The 14829-nt window shown below is 42.5% G+C and overlaps 1 protein-coding gene across 1 annotated transcript in view; it reads right to left on the bottom strand.

Moving 5' to 3' along the window:
- Positions 1 to 14622, bottom strand: part of LOC144694748 (B-cell linker protein-like) — a 46667-nt gene extending 32045 nt beyond the window's left edge. The window contains exons 1-2 of the mRNA XM_078565321.1: positions 14578 to 14622; positions 4687 to 4789 (exon numbers count right to left, since the gene is read on the bottom strand). Of these exons, the coding sequence (XP_078421447.1) occupies positions 4687 to 4789; positions 14578 to 14622 (148 nt within the window). The remainder of the gene's footprint in view (positions 1 to 4686; positions 4790 to 14577) is intronic.
- Between the last annotated feature and the right edge of the window lie 207 nt (positions 14623 to 14829).

A 14829-nucleotide genomic window follows, 5' to 3' on the forward strand; every position in this document is an offset into this window, starting at 1 on the left:
CTGGTTCACATGAGGTGGTCTCCCAGTACCTGCAGTCTGTGGTTCTCTGGTTGAAACTTGCTCTTAATGTCTCTACTGCTAATTTTTCCCCTTTCCCTCCTGACAGGGGCCTTTCAAAGAAAGTAGGATACAGCAATGTGAGAAATAGCCAGCTAGCTACTATGGCAGGATTACTGGAGTCTTACAAACACAGGAGAGAGAAGTTTCAGCTTTTTTCTCTCTTCAGGCTAGGAGCTGATCTACTGCACTATCCTCACACAGAACCTGACCACTTGATCAGGAGCTGGGCAGTTTTCCCTTAAACCAGGTCTCCGTTCCAACACCACACTGTCCAACCTGGAACACACTGTTCCAGGATAGCAACATCGTAGATTTTCTTCTTCCTGCTCTAGTGAACATCTCTTTTAAACTGCAACCATGGTAGTTTTTAAAGCCTCTGTCCAATCTTAAAGCCACAGTCCATGAAAAAATAAAATTATGTTCTTTACACCTTGACTAGTCCAATACTGTCCTTGTCAGCCTCCCACCTCGCACCCTCCACAAGTTCACCCATACTTTCCTGCCTATATCCTAATTCACACTAAGTTCCATTCACCCATGACTCCTGTGCTCACTGATTTACATTGGCTCCCAGTCCTGCAAAGTCTCAATTTAAAAATTCTCATCCTTGTTTCAAATCGGCACCACCACTCCTACAACTTCACCCTCCCTCTGTCTCTGTAACCACAACCAGCCCTATGGCCCTTCGAGAGGTCTGTGCCCCTCCAAATCCGGCTTCTTGCGGATCCCTGATCTTCATTGTCCATCACTGGAAGGCATGTCATCAGCAGCCAAGACCCTAAACTCTGGAATTCCTTCCTCAAAGCTCTCCATCTCCTTTAAAACACTCCTCAAATCCTACCTCTTTGACCAACCTGTCCTCATATCTTTTCTATTTGATTCAATGTTCAGTTTTCTTTGGTTAACTTTCTGGCTTGGGGTATTTTACTATGATAAAGTGTTAAATAAATGCAAGTTGTGGTTGTAATTTTACTAAATGAGCTGAACTCAAATGGAGTAACAGTTTAGAATGCTGTGACTATCTCAACACATTTTGGTGAGGGAACGGAATTAAAACCATCAACTTTTGCTGCTGATTGGTATCCAGTGACTCCCCCTGGAAAGTATGTAGATGTAGAATTGGTTGAGAACTGCGTGAGGCTCAGACTTAATACCTTGTGAATATCTGCTGATAGTCACTGTGAGATTGATGTGAATGGCCACTTAACTGGGATACCAGAGAGCTATTGGCAAATACAAAACTGTATCCACCAAGAGCATTTGCCTTCAGGACAGAAAGGGAAAAGGAGCTGATAAAACTGCCGAGAATGCATACAGCAGGCAGGGTGCCAACTGAAATTTCTGTAGCAGTTGTTTACACACCTGCCAGTTGGCACGCTGTAAGAGACCGAATGCTGTACTGTGTTGTTCTGTATAATCAACACAACAAAAAAGCTTAAACTTCTTAAACCTGAGAAGAGACCGTTCTTTTTCTGTGAACCCAAACAGGGGTAGCATGCTATTTAACCAATGGCGAGGAGAGTTGAGGGAGGGGGAGGGAAGGGTGGCATCACAGCCAAGGAGGCACACAAACTTTCCCAACTGAAGTCATTTGGTACTAATAAGGACCAGGATTCCTGGTTAATTTACATTTTCCTAACTGAGAGATACTAAGGCTAATTTTTATGCCTCTACAACTACCTTGTCGAACGCAGCACAAGTTAGAAATTTATATATATATACACACACACACACACACATCATCTATGACAATAGTAGGCAACATTTTTTAATGAAGAACAGTGGTTGGATTTAATGCCTTCCCCTGTGGCAAGTTTGCGGTGGGGGAATATTTTAATCAGGCGGGAGGGTGGCAGATAGAGACCCGGCCACCTTTCCACCTCCATCCCGATTAAGTCTGTTAGGCAGTGCCTGCAGAAGCCAATGGTGGAACTGCAGCCAATCCCCAGTGAAGGACTGTATCCGGAAAACAAGGTTAGTGGTGGTGGGGTCAGGGGTGGGTTTGCCTGGGCCAATCAATGCTACCCAATTTTACTTCCCAACAATGCTACCCAATTTTACGTACCACACACCTTGCCAGCCTGCCATTGGTGGGTGGGTGGGTGGCGGGGGTGGTGGGGTGGGGGGGTGGGGGTTCTTAAAATTCCTGTCATGGTCCCCAAAAATGCAAAGTTACATTTTGATTGTTTTAACATACCTTTGGGAGATGAGCTGATGGTTTAGGTCCTGGCTTGGGTAAGAGTGCAGGTGGCTTGACTGAGACTGGTCTTTCTGAAAAAAGGTTTTTACAGTGACTAGAAGCATCCTTCAGGTGAATGGTGTGATTTTTGAGCATGTGACAAAATTTTGTCAAAATAGAACCTTTTGATAAAAATTATTTTTACAAGGCTGACTGCAGGGCAATTGGCTGATTTTCCATAGCACTAATATCCCTGTGGTGGCTACCAATATGTGCATCAATCAGCATGTGACTTGTGTCACTGTAAACTATGGCAGCCTGGAACTGAAGGGACAAATATGCAGCATTTTATACCAAGAGCAGTGATGGTGCTAAGTACAATCAATCAGATTGCCTGTTGCCTGTGTTCTTAAAATAATTGGGTTGGGCTAGCCATCTTGGTAACTCATTCAAGAAATACAGTTTAAGCTTCTGCATGAAGTAAAAACATAAAGATAAGGATTTTCAAAAATCAAATAGATTTCTGAATAATTATGATGAAAATCACAGCAGTCTCAAATCTTTGAAGTTGAGTAAGATGTAAGTCCCATGGCCAACCAAGGAGACTCAGAATACATACATGTATACAAAATAGGAGCAGAAGTAGGCCTGAATAGCCCCTCGAGCCGTTCAATTAGATCATGGCTGATCTGTTTGTGTTTCGAATTCCACATTCCCATCTACCCCCAATAACCTTAGATTCCCTTATCTAACAAGAGTCTATCTACCTCCGCCTTAAAAGCAATTAATGACCCCGCCTCCACTGTCTTCTGAGGCAGGGAGTTCCAAAGTCGCACAACCCCTCTAAGAGAAAAATATTCTTCTCATTTCTGTTCTAAAACGGAAACAATATATAATATAATATGGGCTTGAACCTGACTGCAATGGGATTCTGCTGCATTTAAGACCAGAAGTTCCAGTCGGGGGTATGGGGTATGTGCCTTAGGCAAATTTTCTGCTTTACCCCTATCCCTCCACTCAAATGGGTATGTAATTGGGATTTCTCAGAGACTTCCTCCTTTCAGGTTTTTGCAGCCTTATTGGAACCCATGCCATAGGGTGCTTACTATCCCTTTGTTGCCTTCCAAAGGCCTAAATCTTTTCTAAAGTTCAGTAACTGATCCCTAAAACTTAGTATTTGCTGTGGAGCCCATTTGAGCCTCAGGGAGACATTAGGTAGAGTGGCATGGGTGGATTGGATCAACATGGGATCGGTGGATGACACCAATGTACCCTTGTAGCTACTGGCCACTATGCAAGTGACCCCACTTTTGGCATTTGGGACAGGATCTTTTCTTGAGCAAGAATGGAGGCTCTGCACTGCCCCACTTATGCAGGTGGACAGGGCCCTAGGATTTTCTGGGACAGTAAACTTTGGTTGAATATTTTTGCCCCTTCTCTATTCTGAAGGCTCTCACTTAGTTTGGGGACAGTTACACCAGCATCTGTTCTTTCCAGGACGTCACTTTGGTGAGCTTTCTACATATGTCAGCTGAGGGCAAAAATCCTGAAACTCCCTGCCTAAAAGAACTGTGGAAGTACCTTCACCACATGGACTGCAGCAGTCCAAGAGTAAGGCCCGCCACTCCTTCCTCAAGGGTAACATGAGCGGCTCAAGAGGAAAGCCCACCATTCCCTTGGGTAACAAGAGATGGGCAATAAATGTTGGCCTTGCCAATGGTACCCACATGCCAAGAATGACTTTTTAAAAAGGCAGCAAGTGTTATCAGTATATTTGACCATTGCTGCCAAGCACATTTTTATCTTAACCAATATCTGCAAATTACCCAGCCAACATCACTGAATAGTGAAAAGGAGCTAAAACCTTCCTCAGTTGTCCTGGGTGAGACCAGCTTTACTTAGTACAGACTGGAGATACAATCATGACTGTCTGATCTGATCCACAAGTTCAATTAATCACTTGATAATGAAGCCATCAGGATTTTTTGAATCACTACGAATAAGAAGATATCTATGTGTAACAGCTGAACTACAGTTAATCTTTACCTGGAGTGAGATCTGAATTTCAGTCATTGATGAGCATGATTTGTGCTGTAATCTAGCCAGTATTAACCTTTGACAGATATCTCTGGACCATTTCTCTGTCTGCTGCTCATTGACAATCAATAACTCTCAAGACACTGTCTATAATTTATATAAATGATGACCTGAGTTGAGTGCTTAAAAAATAGCTTCACTGATTATGAAGTAGAGAAAAGGGTGCTGGTTTTCAGAAGATTTTCCCAATACTTCCACCTACTCCACACAGAGCTGCATGTTGTTCATTAAAGATAACTCTGCAGCCTGGCCCTTAATGCACATGAACCGCTGACAGTGTTAGAAATATTGGAATAATCTTATCTCTACCGCAAGTTCTACCATAGTGAGATGCAATTCTTCAGCTTTACCTGTGTAATCATTATTATCGTTAGGTTCAATTGTTGTAAAAATTCTCAGGGGCCGTTCAACTGGGGTTGGTTCATAGGTATTCTCATCCCCAGATCCATTCTCCTGCAATGAAATACAACACAGTCCTCATTAATTTCCTTTCCATCTTATCATAGCAGCAATTCTTGCACAGTTATTCCACTGAAAGGACAAAACGGTTCTCGATTTAATTTATCCGAAAGAGAGCAGCTGCAACAGTGCAGCACTCCTTCGGCACTGTGCACAGTGTCAACCTAGATTACATGCTCAAGTTTCTGGACTGGGGCTTGAATTCTCAATTTTCAGGCTCAGAGGCAATCATGCTACAGCTGAGGTTGTTGGGAAAGGGTAACTAAACTATCCCAGATCCACATAAGGCAGCAAAACATGCAACACATGCAACAGTGTATGTAACTGACCCCACCTTCCCCAAAAAGACAACAATAAATTAAGTGAAATTTGAAATAAATAAAAATCTGGAGTTGAAAGTCTAATGACGACCATGAAACCGTTGTTGTCGATGGGCCGAAGGGCCTCTTCTGCACTGTTTGATTCTGTAAACTGACAAGCCAGAATGGGACGCCTTGTCAGAATCACCAGAAGCATTCAGCAGGATTTGAAAGATATTTCCAAGTACTCTCCCTTCACACATTAAAACAAAAGAAAATCTGACAGTAGCCAATTGCACCCCAATAAGTCTGCTGAGACAGAAATATGCTCCCTCTTAGAGTCGGAATTGAGCATCAGCAATCTGCCCCCCCCATTCTCATGAGATACCCTCCACCAGTTCCCTGGTACCACCCTGCCCCCACAAATGGAAAATTTGTAACTCAAAACCCATCCCTGCTGAAGTAAACTCGCCTTGCCCTTTTCCACACCTCCTTCTCTCACCTCTATCTCTCTCTCCTCCTCATCACCCTCTCTCTTTCCCTTTCCCCCCTGCCCCTGCCCTTTTCTCTCCCACTCCTCACCTTCATCCATACCTTACCCCTCTAACAGCGTTCTCTCCTCTAATTTTTTTTCTGCTTCACTTCTTTCCCTTCCTCTTCTTTCTCCCCGCCCTTTCCTTCTCTCCCTTCTCTAATCATGCTCTCTCCTCTGCTACTTTCCTCTGCACTGTATCTGACTCTCTGCTCCTCTTCTTTCCCCTCCCCTATTGGTCTTCCACAGTCCTCCACCATTCCCATCCTCTCCCATCCTCTATTCTTCTCCTCTCCGCCTCTGCATCCACAGTCACCGGACCCCTCCTCACCCTCTCCATCCCTGCTCAGCCCTGTTCTCCCTCTCCCACCTGCTCCCTCTCCCAACACCCATCTAAATCTTGATCTCATAAGTGGCACGAGGTCATCCAAAAGGTCTGCTACCTGTGACCTAACTCACACCGATCCCATTCACTCATCATCCCTGTGCTCACTGGCCTACACTGGCTTCCTGTTCAGCAATGCCTGGATTTTAAATTTTAATTCTCTTTTTTTCAAATCCCTTCATTGCAGAACAAAATGGCAGCCCCATCAGCTCATGATGTCAGTGAACATTACACCTGCTAACAAAGAAAGCAAAATTATCTCACAAATTGGTGTTTCCTGTCTGTAGCAGCATGCAGAACCTTAACTGAACAATGGGCCTGTGTTGGTGCCAGTGCTGTAATACAAGTTATTTGTGCTCTTGCAATTCTGTTGCATCAACTGCAATGCCATGTCTGCTGCCTGCAGCAACTGGAAATTTGGTTATTGCCTGAGTTTAATCAGCCCCACATTCAAAGGCGCTTTGTTCAGTCCTCTGCAAAAATAGCCGCATCTCCTGAGGTAATTTGCAACTTATATACTTTCATTGTTTCTACTGCATAAGAGTATTTCAACTGATAATCAAATTTTCTTAAAATAAAGAAAACATAAATAGGGAAATTTTTAGCAGTAACTAGGACTTACATTTAGTACTTATTTGATATCTGGGGCCAGAGTCCTATTTATCAAAAGCTATTAGCAATTTAGGCAGATTGAACTCACTCACTTGATGAAACGGAACTCCAAAATACATCAGTCAATTAGCATTATAGTGTAACTTTACTAAGACAAGAGACCTGGATGAAAGCAAAATACTGCGGATGCTGGAAATCTGAAACAAAAACAAAACTTGCTGGAAATACTCAGCAGGTCTGACAGCATCTGTGGAGAGAAAGACAGAGTTAACGTTTCGAGTCCGTATGACTCTCCTTCAGAACTAACGAGCAGTAAAAATGTGGTGAAATATATACTGTTTAAGGGGGGGGTGGGACAGCTGAACATGGATAGAAGGCCACTGATAGGTGGAGGCAAAGAAGAGATTGCAAAAGATGTCATAAACAAAAGGTCGAAGGGGTGTTGATGGTGGTGATACTGGCTAAAGAAGGTTCTAATTAAGAGTAGAAAGCAGGATGAGCCAATGACAGATGGGCTTTAGTGGGGGTGGGATGGGGGGAGTGAACGTTGTGGGAGAAAAGATCGAAATAGGCTAAAAGGTGGGGATAAAACAATAAATGGAAATACATTTTTAAAATAATAATAATAGAGATAGGTGGGAAATATATATATATATATATAAATATAAATTTAAAAATAAATATTTGAAATATGGGGATCAAAAAGGGGTGGGGATGGAAGAGGGAGTTCATGGTCTGAAGTAGTTGAACTCAATATTCAGTCCGGAAGGCTGTAAAGTGCCTAGTCGGAAGATGAGGTGCTGTTCCTCCAGTTTGCGTTTAGCTTCACTGGAACATTGCAGCAGGCCAAGGACGGACAGACCTCCCTGTCACTTGCCATTTCAACACACCACCCTGCTCTCATGCCCACATGTCCGTCCTTGGCCTGCTGCAATGTTCCAGTGAAGCTCAAAGCAAACTGGAGGAACAGCACCTCATCTTCCGACTAGGCACTTTACAGCCTTCCGGACTTAACATTTAACATTGAGTTCAACAACTTTCGATCATGAGCTCTCTCCTCCATCCTCACCCCTTTTTGATCCCCTTTTTTCAAATATTTATTTTTTAATTTTTATATATATATATTTTTCCCACCTATCTATTATTATTTTTAAAATTTATTTCCATTCATTGTTTTATCCCCACCTTTTAGCCTATTTCGATCTTTTCTCCCACAACGTCCCCTCCCCCCACCCCACCCCCACTAGGGCCATCTGTCACTTGCTTATTCTGCTGTGTAGGGCTGAATTTTCCCCCCATCGGGGGGGAAGTTGATGGGCGGGCGTGTGCGGGCGCGCTTCCGATCGACGTCCCCGATCGGAGGCACGGCGCCATTTTACATGGGCATGCCAATTAAGGCCCACCCAGCATGACGTCCACAGGGAAGTGCTATGCGCTCCCTGTGCGGGCGGGGGAGGGGGGGTTCCTAAAATCGAGAGTGTGCTCTTTCATGCATGCGCACAAAAGAGTGCACGCATCTCCCTGAGGCTAAGTGCAGCCTCAGGGAGATTGGCTCTAAATGTGAAAAAGTTCAAAATAGAAAAATAAAATTTCCCTAACATGTTCCCTCATGTGCCGGGGCTCCTGGCCTGCCCACCAATCTTAAGGTTGGATGGGCAGGTCCACTAATTACTTTAATTGATCTGTCAATAGCCTCAATTGGCCATTGACAGGTCAGTGGGCGCGCAGCTGATTTTGCTGGTCCCCCGCTTTCCTGAAAATTTAAATGGGGTGCGGTGACGTCAGGAGTTCCCATTGGCGTCATCCGGTGTCATTTTACGCTTCAGTGAGCGGGCCCTGCCCCCGCTCGCACACGGCAAAATCCAGCCCTTAATGTCACCATTAGCACCTCCTTTAGCCAGTATCACCACCATCAAAACCCCTTTGACCTTTTGTTTATGACATCTTTTGCTTCTTTGCCTCCGCCTAACACTGGCCTTCTATCCAGCTTCACCTGTCCCACCCCCCTTAAACAGTACATATTTCACCACATTTTTACTTCTCTTTAGACCTGGATGAATATTTGTGCAGATCAACAATGGAATAGACTGATAAATACTGAAGATTTCCTGCTTTTGGGTTCTGGGATTGTTAGCTATGGTAATGCACATGGTTAGGAGCGAACACTGGAGTTTAGTAGTTTATATAATATTCCTGAGCTTTCCTCAATTGCCTTTAGAAGAGTGTCGAGGAGAAATTCTGTAGAACTTTCTGTCAGGAGATTTTAATTTAGCAGCAGGAAAAGAAAGAACTTGCATTTATACAGCATATTTCATGACCTCAGGATGTCCCAAAACACTTTACATCCAATGAACTAAGTTTCATTGTAGTCACTGTTATAACGTAGGAAACGTAACAACCTATTTGCGCACAGCAAGGATGTACAAATGGCAGTGAAATAAAATTCTAAATCGTCGATTTTAGTTATTGGTTAAGGGATGAATGTTGGCTGGGACACAAGGAAGACTCCAATTTCACTTCTTCAAATACTGTCATGACAATTTTTTATCTCCCTGAGAAGTTTAACATCTCGTCCTAATGACAGCATCTTCAACGGTACAGCACTCTCTCAGTATTGCACTCGGGTGCCAGCCTGGATTATGGGCATAGCATCTGGAGTGGGCTTGAACCCACAACCATGACAGTTGGAGTCCATGTTACTTCATCTCTGCTTTACTGTGTCTCTGCTCCCATGTTTCTCTCCTGACATGAATCCTATGTGGATACGGGGAGGTGGTGGCATAGTGGTATTGTCACTGGGCTAGAATTCTAGAAACTCAGGGTAATCCTCTGTGGACCCAGGTTCAAATCCCATCATGGCAAATAGTGAAATTTGAATTTTAAAAAAAATCTGGAATTAAAAGTCTGATTAAGCCAATAAAACCATTGCTGATTGCCATAAAAACCCATCTGGTTCATTAATGTCCTTTAGGGAAGGAAATCTGCTGCCTTACCTGGTCTGGCCTCCATGTGAGTCCAGACCCACAATGTGGTTGACTCTTAAATGCCCTCTGAATAAGGGCAATTAGGGTTGGGCAATAAATGCTGGCCTAGCCAGTGATGCCCACATCCCATAAATAAAAAAAGTGGGTGGTTGAATATCTATTTTTGATTCCATGCATTTTTACATTCGTAGTTACTTTTTTGCCTTGGCCCACATTCTCATCTCTGAGTTGGATAGGCGTGAGTTCAAGCCCAACTCTGGAGACTTGAGCATTTGATCTACTTAATTGCAGCACTGAGGGAGTATTGTGTTAAACTGAGGCTCTGTCTGCCATCTCAGCTGGATGTAGAAGATCCTGTGGCATTATTCAAAGAACTAGGGATTTTTCAGATGTCCTGGCTAATAATTATCTCTTAATCAACACCACTCAACAAGATCTGGTAATTTATCTCATCGGTGTTTGTGGGAGATTGCTGTGCACTTTCTGGCTACTGTATTTCCTACACTGTAACAGTGAGTACATTTCCTAAGTACATCATTGACTCTGAAATGCTTTGGGGTGGACTGAGCTTGTGAAAGATGCAATATAAATGCTAATTCCTTCTCTGACTGAAATGAGTCAGAGTTCCATAGATGCATAAAGCAAAAAACTGTTGTTGTGGAGATGGATGTGTTAGTGGAGCGAGGGAAGCTAGCAGAGAGACAGGGAAGGAGGGACACATGAAGGGATGGAACAAATTTCATGGAATTGTTCTTTTAAAATACAGTTTACATTATTCCAGGGCCAATAACCAGCAGAGGAAGTTTTACTCTTGGGTACTTACTAATTCATTCCCATGCCACGTTTGCTCATCTTGGTGATCTGTTATCGAAATGAAATATGTTAGATATTAAAGAAGGAACTAAAAAAACAAATTTCCATCCAACAGCATTCACATCACTGTGGAACCAACTACGATTAACAATATAGATAGGATACTTTGAAGTGTATTGTGCAGAAATAACTTACTGGAGAACATGTTAAAGCTCAGAAGTGTTGCACTTTGAAAGGCACTGTGTGTTTATTAACCTTTGCAAAAAACAAATAGCTGCCCATGTGCAGTACTCAGCCATGAAGAGCATGGAGGTCCTCAGTTTGATCTGTTAACTCATTGGAACAGCTCTCATCAACCTTAGCACCCAAGGAGGAGAATATCAGACGAGAGTTCCACTGTCCAGTGACGCCCCCTGTTCAAACACGGCATGTGCCTAAAGTCGCAAATTCCTGTCCTAGGGTTTGACACACTCAGATTTATTGCATTTTTCTGGTTTGAGGGAGAATTATAGTTTCGGAAGAAGTTATTTAAGAGAACATAAAGCAGTACAAAGTTAAAACCAAATGTACCCTACTTTTGTACATTACTTTAAGGATGCCAGCAAGATTGACAGAAACCTCTGGCTAAGCTGAATAAACAAGGTTTCAATCAAAAATTGTGGCAGCCAATCAGGAGAACGCCTGAGGTTTGAATCAAGAGGGCAGTGCTAAATCTCATCCATTGTCAGCTAAAGCCACAGGAGAAGGAATTCTGCAGGCTCTCCTAGTCTCTCATAATCCTTAAGTAGAAGAGCATCAAAATTGGAAAATGATAAGGAGGCGATTCAGCTCCTGGTGCCTGTGCCAGTCTCTGCAAGAGCTACCCAGTTAGTCCCATTCCCATTGCTCTTTCCCACTAGCTTTGCATTTTTCCATGTCAAGTATTTATCAAATTTTTGTTGAAAGTTGCTGTTGGATTTATTTCCACGACACTTTCAGTGATTGTATTCCAGATCATAACAACTCACTGCATAAAGAAGTGTTTCCTCATGTTGCCTCTGCATCTTTTGCCAATGACCTTAAGTCTGTGTCCTGTAGTTACCAACCCTCTGCCACTGAAAACAGATCTCCTATTCACTCTGTTAAAATTCTTCAGGATTTAGAACACAACACTAGAGAAAAGGCAACAATGGCTGATTTTCGCCGTTTATTCCATTTCTCGAAGTTGGGTTTGGCGGGCATGGGTGTTCCATTGATCTCTTACCAGAGAAACCTCTGGAGGAAATTCCAGGCAACAATGTATGCAGACTCCTGAGACAATCCTGTTACTCAGGACAATGGTCCACATATTCACAGGAATAAAATTGTGTGTGGTGGTGATTTATTTTTAGTGGTTCTCATTCTTATATAACAACCCAGGCCAATCCGCTGTTTGTTTGCCATTCTGAACATATGGCAGAATCTTTGAAAGGACCAATTGGATGATTGGCCTTGCCCCATCCTCGGCTTTATTGTCATCTAACATGACGCCTTAGATAGGCAATATCTAGGGAAGCAAATGAGGAGCAACTATCCAATTGCCCTAAATGAAATGCAGGAAATTGTGGACACTAGCCAGGGCAGCCCATTGCTGTAGTGGGTTTGCTCTAGTTTTCTTCGTCCAAGCTGTCATCAAGAACTGAACATCAATTTTCTGAAAACTTTTACGACCTCTTTGTGATCAGCAAAAGAAAAGCAGAGAAGAAGAATACCTCTATTCACTTACCAGGTGTTTTGGATCGGGTTGGCAGTGGAGGTGGGAGGAGGGGCCTGCAGGGAATAAGAGAATATTTATCGTACAAGCTACTTGCCAAGATATGATGTTCTTCAATAGAATAATGAGTAAAAATTACTGAGGCAAGTAAGACATGTCTGATCCTCCAAGATCAGCAAGTTCACACTTGTTTTGGTCACATATGGTCTTAACACATCTGTATATGGAAGGACATCATTCTGCTTAAGAATCATCAAATCATGCTAGTTTTTGACTAATGCAGAGTACATGTTGTCTCCCCGTTGGAACACATGCCCTTAAATAATTTATGTGTGCAGGGATGCTATAGTACTGGTTGGAGTATGATTGACTTGCCTGGCTAGGTTGCCAAGCCTGCCATAGAGCCTTGTCTTGGCTCTCCATTTTGCATTGCCAACAAATTTACACTCAAAATGTGAATCTGACTCTCTGATTGCCCTGCTGTGTATTTCCAGCATCTTCTGGTTTACTGCACATTAAGATCAACATTGGGGATAATTTTGGGGTATATTGAATCAAATGGAAATGAAAATCATGAGAATTATATAATGAACGGCTGATCCAATATTGTTCAATATACACTATCACCCAAAGTTGAAATTACCACAATACATGTTTGTTGAAACAGTCTCCTGAAGTTGAAAACAAAAACAGAATTACCTGGAAAAACTCAGCAGGTCTGGCAGCATCGGCGGAGAAGAAAAGGGTTGACGTTTCGAGTCCTCATGACCCTTCAGCAGAACTGAGTAAAGTTAGGAGAGGGGTGAAATTATTATGAGGACTCGAAACATCAACTCTTTTCTTCTCCACCGATGCTGCAAGACCAGCTGAGTTTTTCCAGGTAATTCTGTTTTTGTTTTGGATTTCCAGCATCCGCAGTAGTTTTTTGTTTTTACTCCTGAAGTTGAGTTGACATCTGCTTGTACCAACTATGGGTTACATGTTTCTTGCCAAATTGCTGCACCTTCAAACCGCCACTTAGTTATGATATCAGTAACTCATCAATACAACAATGCAAGGTTCCATACGTTAGGTAATACTATACTCACATATTTTTCCAACTCCGAAGTTTAGGGAGATTCTGAGAAGAGGACAGAAATAATTAGAGTCTTGGTGTTACTACAACACAGAAGAAGGCCATTCACCCAGTCGAGGTCATGACGGCTCCCTGTAGAACAATCCAATCAGTACCATTCCCCCACTCTATTCTCATTACCCTGTAAGTTTATTTCACTTAAGTGTCCATTATTTCTTTTGAAATCATTCATCGTCCCCACTTCCAAGACTCTCATAGGCAACAAATTCCAAGTCATCAGCACTCACTGAGGAAAAAGTTCTTCCTCACATTCCCCCTACCTCTCTCACCCAAAACTTTATTTTGTTCCTCAGTCCTTGTATCATCAGCTGATGGGAATAGCTTTTCTTTGTCTATCTGATATAAACCTGTCACAATCTTGGGCACTTTATCAAATCTCACCTCAACTCTCCACTGTCAGCCACGCCTCCAAGATTAGAATCATCAGCAAATGTTTAAATTTTACCTTGTATTCCAATATCCATGTCATTATATATTTATCAAAAAATACAGCGGTCCTAGCACTGACTTTTGGGGAATATCACTGTCTTCCATCCTCTAGTCTGAAAAATAACCGTTTACCACAACTTGCTGTTTTCTATCCTAAAGCCAAATTTTTATCCAAGCTAACACTGGTCCTCCTATTTCATGAGCCTCAATTTTGTTAACCAGCCTTTTATGTGATTACTTGTCAGAGACTTTCTTAAAATCCATACAGACAACATCCATTGTTTTCCCTTCATCAACATTGTTACTTTGTTAAAAAATTTGATTAGATGAATCGAGCATGATCTGCCTTTTATAAATCCATGTAGGTTCTCCTTAATTTACTCAAACCTCTCCAAGTGCCTGTTGATTTTTTTCCTGATTATTGTTTCTAAAACCTGACCCACCACTGATATTAAACTGACTGGTTGGGGCAAGGAATGCCCTTACACCCTTTTGTGAATAAGGGTGTCACATTTGCAACTCTCCAATTCTCTGGCATCTCCCATGTATCTAGAGAAGATCGAAAGGTTGTCTGCACTCCCAGTTCATTCAGCAATTTAAGATACAAGCCACCTGGAACAGGCAACGTATTCACTCTACGCGTAGCTAACCTTTCCAGTGCATTCCTCCTATCAATTTTTATCCAGTCCACTACCTGTCCCATCTCTACTTCTACTGATATTTTGTCATCATCCTCTTCCTTGATAAACACACCGATACAAAGTACTTAGTTTGTATTCTAACTTTGTCTTGTGCCTCTAAACATATATCACCCTCTTTGTCCTTCTAGGTCTTCCCACCACACTCTTACAACCAACTTACATGCCGGTAGAAGATTTTTGGGTTCCGTTTTAAGTCAACTGCCATTCTATTCTTATATTATCTCTTTGCCAGTCGTATTTTCCTCTTCACTTCTCCTCTCAATTTAAAGTATTTGGCCTGGTTCTTGCATTAAGAATTCACCTGACATGCATCATGTACCTTTTTGTTCCATCATATTCTCCATCTCCCTTGTCATCCAAGGACTCCTGGCTTTGGTTCCTGTTGCCTTTCGCCCTTGTTGGTATGTACCTA

The sequence above is a fragment of the Cetorhinus maximus genome, chromosome 20 (genome assembly GCF_964194155.1).
Source record: "Cetorhinus maximus chromosome 20, sCetMax3.hap1.1, whole genome shotgun sequence".
In the NCBI taxonomy this organism is placed as follows: domain Eukaryota; kingdom Metazoa; phylum Chordata; class Chondrichthyes; order Lamniformes; family Cetorhinidae; genus Cetorhinus; species Cetorhinus maximus.